The sequence below is a fragment of the Gadus chalcogrammus genome, chromosome 21 (genome assembly GCF_026213295.1).
Source record: "Gadus chalcogrammus isolate NIFS_2021 chromosome 21, NIFS_Gcha_1.0, whole genome shotgun sequence".
NCBI classification, from domain to species: Eukaryota; Metazoa; Chordata; class Actinopteri; order Gadiformes; family Gadidae; genus Gadus; species Gadus chalcogrammus.
Genome location: NC_079432.1, coordinates 15,828,100 through 15,838,099, shown reverse-complemented (window position 1 = coordinate 15,838,099; position 10,000 = coordinate 15,828,100). Strand labels below are relative to the sequence as shown.

Below are 10,000 nucleotides of genomic sequence, written 5' to 3'. Positions count from 1 at the left end.
GTGGATATATTCCAAACCCGTCAAGGTGTGTTGGAGAGAAAATAAGCCTGGCATCTTGTATTCAGCACTAGTCTCCTCTCGGCCCGTATGGCTTTGCCGTTCCTGGCAGGCGCGGCACTGTGAGCAAACGTCAAGGCGCCGCGGCGAGCTGACAACCCGACGCGTTTCAACCTCAATCCACTTCGAGGACTTCTTTAACATATCTGAAATGTAGTTCACAACAACTCCCCGCGTTCCGCTCCTGATCAGAGCACGAGCGGAGCTGACAGGCCACGCGCTTCCTGCTCTGAAATCATCCCTGCCAAACACCGCCGTGTCGTCTGCGGAGACCCATTATCGAGGTCGATCAAATGTTGTGCAAGTGAAACGATCGCGTGTCGGTCATCAATCAACCAATGCGTTCTGGTTACTGGTTACCCTAAAACTGCTATTTTTCTTTTTTTCCTATTAATTCAAAAATATTATATCCATCAATTACTGCTCTCTCTCTCTCTCTCTCTCTCTCTCTCTCTCTCTCTCTCTCTCTCTCTCTCTCTCTCTCTCTCTCTCTCTCTCTCTCTCTCTCTCTCTCTCTCTCTCTCTCTCTCGCTCTCTCTTGCTCTCGCTCTCACTCTCCCACCGACACGTGCACACACACAAACAAACACGGTAACAATCAGGCCTATCCCGGGAAGGCCTCAAGCTGGAAACCAGGCTGGATTTCAAGGGACAGCTCGAAGGAAGAGATAAACCAGTTCTAGTGTGTCGAATCTAATTAAGCAGGTCAAAAAGCACCAGGCTGATGTTTTTTATCGCAAAGCCAAATGCGGAGGTTGGCTGCTAACACTTCTCCCCAGCTGCCTAACGCTCTCTGGCTTTTTCCCTCATCTCTCTCTCTCTCTCTCTCTCTCTCTCTCTCTCGCTCTCCCTCCCTCCCTCCCTCTCTCTCTCTCTCTCTCTCTCTCGCTCTCTCTCTCTCTCTCTCTCTCTCTCTCTCTCTCTCTCTCTCTCTCTCTCTCTCTCTCTCTCTCTCTCTCTCTCTCTCTCGCTCTTTTTACTTACACTTCAGTTCAAGCGTGTCACTCATCTTCAGTCAATTTGTGTACGTCACCAGCTTGAATGATATGCAGACAGACAAGCAGACAGACAGACGGATAGTGGATAGTTCATATGCGCAAACCTGCAAAGGGGAAGCGAGAGGGAGGGGTAGAGAGAGAGAGAGAGAGAGAGAGAGAGAGAGAGAGAGAGAGAGAGAGAGAGAGAGAGAGAGAGAGAGAGAGAGAGAGAGAGAGGAGGTGGAGGAACAACTAATCTTCCCGCGACGCAGTTTGCGCTCGGAGCCCCTCGTGCTTCAGCACTACTTGGAGGAACAGCTCCCGCGCGCGCCTCCCGTGCAGCAGACATCCCGCCGTTGAGTCCCGTGGATAAGGAAACCCCATTGGCTAAATACTCCTTGGGGGCACTGGATTTGTATAGTACTAAGAATAGTTTGCGGGAATAAAACAAACACCAATTTGCTCAAAGATGAACGACATTCTCCTGAACTTGTCCCTGGACCGGGACTCGGGAGGATCGGACTACCACAACTTTTCGGAAGAGGAGGAGTGGATGATGTCGGGGGACGGGGAGACGGTGAATTTCGTGATACGATGCGTCATGACCTCGGTGTACATCCTGATCATCACCGTGGGACTGCTGGGAAACATCACGCTGGTGAAGATCTTCGTCACCAACAGCGCCATGCGTAGCGTTCCCAACATCTTCATCTCGAGCCTGGCGGCGGGAGACCTGCTGCTGCTTGTGACCTGCGTGCCCGTGGACGCCTTCCGCTACTTCTTCGAGGAGTGGATCTTCGGCGTGGTGGCGTGTAAACTCATCCCTGTGATCCAGCTCACCTCGGTGGGCGTATCGGTGTTCACTCTGACGGCGCTCAGTGCAGACAGGTAATTTTAATTGATTTATGATTTATAGTGGTGAAATTATTCTCGATCAAACTTCCATTGTAACTCATATATCGTTGTTAATTGAGTTAATGGTTTATGGAAATCCTGGCTATGGAGCCCACGTGTATTTGCTCGAACAAGAAGCCCCGTGCGACAAAAGTTCCAGCGTCCCAGGGTTCGATACCGGTGGGAACCAAGCGTTATGTTTCTACCTTGTTCTCACATGATGTAGGCTATGTTCATGAAAACTAAACAACCACCAGCAACAGAAGTTAATCGATTCGTTACATGCCTTGAACGTGCGCGAATCTCTCTGCAGATTGAGGTTAGGACCTGAGGTGCTACATGATAATTAGATGGCATGATGAGGTGTCACACATCACTGCGTTTAGGTAGGGTGTTTCCGATCACGTGGGACTGGAGTGGATTGTGTGACAATAAATCGAAACAATGCAGAAAACCGTTGTTGTTATTATCAATATTGTAGGATTGTGTGTGTGTGTGTGTGTGTGTGTGTGTGTGTGTGTGTGTGTGTGTGTGTGTGTGTGTGTGTGTGTGTGTGTGTGTGTGTGTGTGTTTGTTTGTTTGTCTGTTTGTTTGTTTGTTTGTGCTTGTGCGTGCATTTGTGCAAATGTATGAACCACAGAGAGAGAAGGAGAGAACAAGGGAGAGAGAGAAGAGAAAGATATAAAAGGAAGAGAGAGAGAGAGAGAGAGAGAGAGAGAGAGAGAGAGAGAGAGAGAGAGAGAGAGAGAGAGAGAGAGAGAGAGAGAATTGACCACATGAATTAAAGAATGAAAGGGAGAGAAAAAAGAGAGAGACAGAGGGAGGGAAAGAGGGAAACCCTGATTGAAACAATAAAGAAAGTATATAAGAGCCAATTGTATATTAAATATGTTCTATAAACACAGTTTGAATTTATATGAAGTTAATTAATGTGTTCATTATATGAGTCATTTATTGATATAGTTTAATCAACTTTCTCAATTCATCAACCATTAGATGTTCATTAGGATTCTGTTCTTTGGATAATGGTGGATTGTTCGAAATCAGAGAAACAGAAAACCCATCGATTTCACTCCCTGAGACCTAACGCTGAGGTTTGTTTGTGTGCATTCCCTTCATGAGAAAAGTTTCTAACGTCATCTAAGATGTACCCTAATTTCTCCATGAACAGCATCCATCACCAGTGGATGTTTGGTCATTGTAACACCTTGTACTGTTTTAGTTTCTGACTCTTTTGTATGTCGGGTTATGTAATACTAATACACACAGGACAAAGAACAGTGTTGGCATTTTAACACTTATCTTGACATCAAGGACGTTTACCAGACAAACAATGCCAGACTGTAAAGGGGGTACGAAATGAAACGAGGCACTGAGCATCAGCCTTTTGAAGACGAGCAAGGGTTGCTGGTAGCATATGTTATGCTGCATTAAAGAAAGAAAAAAATAACAAGCGCCCAGAGGAGAAATGCATCTGCCAAATCCTGACCACCAGTAAACACTCGCGAAGGACCAATGTAGACTTCATTCGTTACATTTGTATTTTAAATAATGGTGGGGACATGTCCCCCCCGTCCCCCCCGTAATCTACGCCTTTGGTTGTGGTACTTTAGTTTATAACACATTTTTTTTAATGATTGGGAACACAAATATATTGCTGGAATTTGGGCAGTAGGCTTAATGGTAATGCTGTGTGTGGATGCCGCTTAATAAGCATATTAAATGAACCCGTTCAATACTACTCCTGTGGGCTTAATATTCTGGCTGGAATAGCTGTTGTAAAATATGTGGCATAAAGGCCTACTTGTACAATTCATTTTTGTTGATGAACTGGCGTTGCATTTCTAATATTGTCGCTATCGGCTACTTTATTGAATCTGTTGAAGTTGCGAAAGCATCCGGTGAAAATAACAATAACTGTGAACACTTGATTTTGTGTCATGTGTGTGTTGTGCAATCTGGTTGCGGAGTGACACAAGGAAAGATCTGATGGTGATGCTGCATTACTCTAGCTCTGCGGTAATTCTTCAGAACATTGGTATGAAGCAGTGTAGGAAAAAATCATCACCAGCAGCAGGGATTTGAACAGGTGATTTCATATGCATTCCCCCGCTGCAGACCACCGCGGTTCGCGAATTAAGATGACGGAATCAAACTGGCACCTGACCCCGCTAACACCTTAGATCCTTGTCACCTTCAGCGCTTCCTACTGTGGGAGCCGTATCTGAGGGCCAGTAGTCCCACGATGTTAAAGCAGAACTTCTGGGGGGAGAAAGTTATGGGAAATGAAAAAAAAGAAAGAAAGACATTCAGGCGAGTGGAGGAAGCTTTCAGAAGAGGATGTTAATGAGAGTATTCCTTCAGTGGCAGTTGACATGGTGTTGATTTGAAACGTTAACAGACTTTTTAATACAATTGACCAGACCCGTTCGAGTTTAAGTTTATGCAGCCAGTCATGCATTCACAGATCCCCGCCTCCTGCAACATTTTGACAACATGAAACACCCTGGCGACCTGGAGTGGAGTTGGTCTGCCATCAGACTTTAATTTGTCTGAAGTGTAAGACTAGCCCCAGAAGACTGTAATTTTGACTGCTTTACTTTTGAGCTATTAGAGTGTATCCTTGTAAAATCGTATGTTTCCAGGTGAAGGTCAATCTAGGTAAAATCCCTACCGACCGCTAAGCTTATATTAAATGAACCCGTTCACTACTACTCCTGTGGGCTTAATATTCTGTCTGGAATAGCTGTTGTAAAATATGTGGCATAAAGGCCTACTTGTATGATTCATTTTTGTTGATGAACTGGCGTTGCATTTTAATATTTTCGCTATCGGCTACTTTATTGAATCCGTTGAGGTTGCAAAAACATCCGGTGAAAATAACAATAACTGTGAACACTTGTTTTTGTGTCATGTGTGTGATGTGCAATCTGGTTGCGGAGTGCCATAAGCAAAGATCTGACGGTGATGCTGCATTACTCTAGCTCTGCGGTAATGCAAAGTGGTGTGCGTGTGCGCTGTTGTTGTTGCTGAAGATCAACTGTCTTGTTGTGGATGTTATGCAGCAGCGCATATTGTGGCTGTGTTGGCTGTATTGGCACCTAATATGACATTTGTGTGCATGTCTGAGTGTTTTGGGGTTGGTCGTTGGTGGAGTTCGTTACTGAAGGCCCTGACCTAAACCCCACGGTACGCTGCTGCCTGTAGCTCTCCAATGTGCCCAGGCCCCTGCTCCTTGATTACCTCTCTCTGAATTCACTGTACGTCGTTTTGGATGAAAGTTGCTATTGCCGTCAGGAAAAGTTTTAAAGTGACAACAGATTACAGAGCCTGGAGTCTTGGTCTCTCTCGCTTTTCAGACCATAATAGTCAAACCCAGAGCAGCGGTGTGTCAGCAGTGTAACTGGTGGTTTTTAATGCTATCCCTTTCCTCCTCTCCCCTCCTCTCAATTCCTCTGCTATCATCTCCCTCTCATTCTCTCCTCTCCTCTCCCTCCTCTCCCACCCCTCTCCCCTGCTCTCACTATTAGTCTCTCCTCCCCATCCCTCTTCTGACCTTTCCCCTCCTCTCCTCTCCTCCCCTCCCCTCTCCTCTCCTCTTCCCTCCTCTCCTCTCCTCTTCCCTCTCCTCCCCTCCCCTCTCCTCTTCCCTCCTCTCCACTCCTCTCCTCTTCCCTTCCCTCCTCTCCTCTCCTCGTCTCTCCTCTCCTCCCCTTTGCTCCCCTTAGCTCCCTTTATCCCCCAGTTATTATCCTTTGGCTGGGTAATTCTGGGGCTCAGTGCCATAGTTCAACCAAAACTATAATTAGTAAATGAAAGCTGTGGTACAAGATACTGGAACTCTATGGGAAAATGGATTATAGTTTAATAAAAATAGAATAGGTCTGTGGTTCAATCCCAATTTCTGCAGACATTAACCTGTAGGCATCATCGATCTGGATAACCACTAACCCCCACCTGCTCCTTGAAGAAATGTATCTGAAAGAAGTATACCACCCTTTGGATAAATCGTGTGCTAAATTGACATAATATGAACAATAGAAAAGAACAAAATAGAATAGAAGATAATGGAATTCAAAGTGTGTGGTTCTATCTCCAAAACAATCATCACATGATATTAAGATGAGAAGAAGAGATTATTAAGTTCCATTAAGTAGAGAGCTATGATCAAGATATAATCTCACCATAACAAATACACTGATGCTTGTTATCACACAGCCTAAGAGAGAGAGGGGATGTTTGTCTTGTTCAGTCACTTAATTGCACATCAGCCTTCGTTAATAAGGTTCTGGCCAGCACGTCCATTTGGGTGAGGGGGAAGTGGGCTTTAGTTACGGTGTGGTCTGGTCTCTGGTCGGGATGACGAGGTCTCGATCGCTGGAACGAATTACTGCAGAGCGCCTGATAAGCCGTGCTGGGTAAGAGGTCTTGCTAAACTCTTTGATACCATCGCAAAACGTGTCTGTCCCCAAATCCCCCATCTCTCTCCCTCCCCTGGTCCAGCTTACTGCGGCATATCTTGCATTGTTAGTTCTTTATACCCCTCTTATGAATCATGGTTATTGTGTTCAAACAGTGATGGAGCTATGAGTAGGATATCCGTTGTGTTGTATTCTTAGACAGCACAATACAGATGAAAATGAATGAGGGTCGCTAATGTACCATGCAATCCTTTTTGGATTGGTTCTGATGTTGGCTGGTTAGTGGTGTTTAGTAGCAGTGGGACAACTCTGAGCTTCAAGGTATTTTTATGTCGCATATAATGTCAATAATGTCTACCTTGACTGTCGCAGGCTAACATTTACCCTTTACATTTACAGGACTGCTGTCTATATTCTCAGTTTTCCTGTCTTTTTTTCTCTTCAACTCCTGTTCCTGTCCTGTACTTGATGCTCTGATACACCCTGTCTAGGATTAATAAAGTGTATTGATATTTAAACCGTTGTTTATTTCTTTATTAGCTTTCATGTAGTTATTGTTCCCATGGGGAGATTCATCCTCTGAACGTATCTTAACAAGAGTTTGGATGTCTGGGTATTCGGACAGGCAGGAGAGTTACTCGTATGTTTTTCGAGATGTGGAAGTAAACCTTTGCACTGGGAGGAAACCCATCGGGGCACTGGGAGAAACCGTGGGAGAACATACAACACACAGAGAGACCCCCCTAGCCCATGGGTATTGAACCGCTGACCTTCATGCAGAAGTGCTCACCCCTGGGATTACCACTGTGCCTCCGTATGTGCGTTTAAGTATTCCCTTTCTCTCTCTGCTGTGAATTGATGCTGCACTGTGAGGCCAAAGGGACACCACACCCGTAGGGGATACACAGTACAACCATTCTTTCATCAAATACTGGCCGTCCATTTCCCAAATACAAAAACAAAAACATAAAACATTGAATTTGTGAACCATAAATGTATATACAGTTATATATACCAACAATCAAATGATAACCGTTGCATTCATTTGACTGATCAACATGATAAACATAACAAGAATGAGATTTTTTACAAACCAGTAGGGTTGTCAAAAATCCAAGAAAAGTTGGACTAATTTGTCGGGGATTGTTCTTGAAACAAAGTCGATGTTGCAGACTTCGATTCTTCAGAACATTGGGATGAAGCAGTGTAGGAAAAAATCATCACCAGCAGCAGGGGTTTGAACAGGTGATTTCATATGCATTCGCCCGCTGCAGACCACCGCGGTTCACTAATTAAGATGACAGAATCAAACTGGCACCTGACCCCATTAACACCTTAGATCCTTGTCACCTTCAGCGCTTCCTACTGTGGGAGCCATATCTGAGGGCCAGTAGTCCCACGATGTTAAAGCAGAACTTCTGGGGGGAGAAAGTTATGGGAAATGAAAAAAAAGATAGAAAGACATTCAGGCGAGTGGAGGAAGCTTTCAGAAGAGGATGTTAATGAGAGTATTCCTTCAGTGGCAGTTGACATGGTGTTGATTTGAAACTTAAACAGACTTTTTAATACAACTGACCAGACCCGTTCGAGTTTAAGTTTATGCAGCCAGTCATGCATTCACAGATCCCCGCCTCCTGCAACATTTTGACAACATTAAACACCCTGGCGACCTGGAGTTGAGTTGGTCTGCCATCAGACTTTAGTTTGTCTGAAGTGTGAGACTAGCCACAGAAGACTGTAATTTTGACTGCTTTACTTTTGAGCTATTACAGTGTATCCTTGTGAAATCGTATGTTTTCAGGTGAAGGTCAATCTAGGTAAAATCCCCACCGACCGCTAAGCCTCAGATCACGTGACCATAGCGAGACAACATTTCCAACATTGGAGATGGCTTCATGGCCTGATTCCCACTTACACCTTCCACCTAAACCAAAATCTGGATCCACAAAGATCACATCGCTGAACCGGTTAACAGAAAGCATGAGTCACATTAACGCAGCATCGATAATCATCCCGGGGGGTGGGTGGGGGGGGGGGGGTAGGAGGGGATTAGGGAAGTTGTTGTTCCCGTGTGCCCTAATGGTAGGAAGGGTTACTCACCCCAGAAACCACTTAAATCATTATGCTAACAGTCTATTTGGCATATTAAGAAGCTTAACGGCTCCGAGGCCCGATGGGTCGCCGTCGCGGGGCTCGTTAGCAGGTCCACGCTTCGTAAGGGCCTTCATTAGGAGCCCTCAGGGTTTCGGACACACCGCAGGAGCCCACCACAGCTGTGCAACAAGGAAATGATCTTCCCATCAACAAGCTGATATCATGACCAGGGGGTACGCCGCACGTAGCGCCTAGCCCAACATTAGCACCAAGCAGAGCAACAAGGCAGCTTCTTAATGTTGTGCCTTTCACCCTTATGGAACCTTACGCCAATCCGTTAGCATGCGTGTTAATTGGACGGTACAACTCAAAGTTAAATCCATTTAAAGTCCAACCATGATTTGAGGATATCATCATTTATTCTATAAAAAAGACACAATAAAAATATCTTGTTTTGTCATAATAATATTTTATGGAAATATGAAAATGTTTTAAATTATATAATATTGCATGATATTTCTAATATTTCCTGGTTATATTTTTACTGTACGTACTCGCTTTGCGAGGGTTAACTTGTACTTTGAGGAGCACTTAGTTCATAGAAAAACAACTCGTATCTAGTTTCTTCTGGAAACTTCATCAGCCCTTAAATCACTTCAATTTGCAGTTGGCACTATATTGATTGCAGTCTACTTGTTCATGTTGACGTTCTTCAAATTCACTTGGAGGTCTCTTAAAAGCATCTTCTAAATGAGAAATTATGAAAGCAAATCCCATTTCCAATGGCGTTTACGTTTTAGGAAAAGATAAGGTTTCCGGTAAATACAAACCTGCAACTTAGTCTATTGTGGATAACGTAGACGTAACATTAGATTGTCTGTTGTTTGTTTTTCGTAATTCGTTGGTGGTTTCTGTAAAACACGTATGCTATGTTGATAACAAAAGTTACACATACACAGTACCCGAATATACAGAACCTTATTCTATATTTGTACTTTTATTTTGGTCGTCGGGTTGCGTTTTTGATGTATTTCCCTCTGGGCTTCCTTAAAGGTAGGTAAAGGTCAGGCTGATCGTTTTCCTGTGACCTTCCCGTTGACTAACGTTAGCCTGCTGGGGTCGTCACTGCCTACATAATGTTATTGATGGGTTGACCTTTACGTTATCCCGCAGAACCCAGCCTTTCTGAGTACCGCAGGGGGGCAAAGCACAAGAAAACAGGCTATATGGGCTAGGCTGGGATTGTGGTCTCTGTGTGTTTTTTGTGTGCTATGTGTGTGTAGGTTGCGGGGGGGGTTTGTATGTGCATGTGTTGATGTGTGTGCATGTGTCTCAGCAGATACATTTAAAGCTAGAAAACTTAAAAAGGGAGGCGCAATGTCGCCAAAAAATGATTGGTTTGGTGCCCAGTGGTTCTATCTTTGTCTGTTGCGTTTGTGTGCAATGCACTCTGGGAAACTGTACCCATACAGCTGTTGCCTCAGGAACCCTGCTGCTCGCCTGCCAGTATGTGTTTGTGTGTGTAAGGTTGTGTGTTTATTTTGACAACATACAACA

General features: G+C 44.6%; 1 protein-coding gene across 1 annotated transcript in view; it reads left to right on the top strand.

Moving 5' to 3' along the window:
- Nucleotides 1–1,503: 1,503 nt before the first annotated feature.
- The window catches only part of nmbr (neuromedin B receptor), a 34,906-nt gene continuing 26,409 nt past the window's right edge, over nucleotides 1,504–10,000 (top strand). The window contains exon 1 of the mRNA XM_056581968.1: nucleotides 1,504–1,922. Coding sequence (XP_056437943.1) covers nucleotides 1,504–1,922 — 419 coding nt within the window. The remainder of the gene's footprint in view (nucleotides 1,923–10,000) is intronic.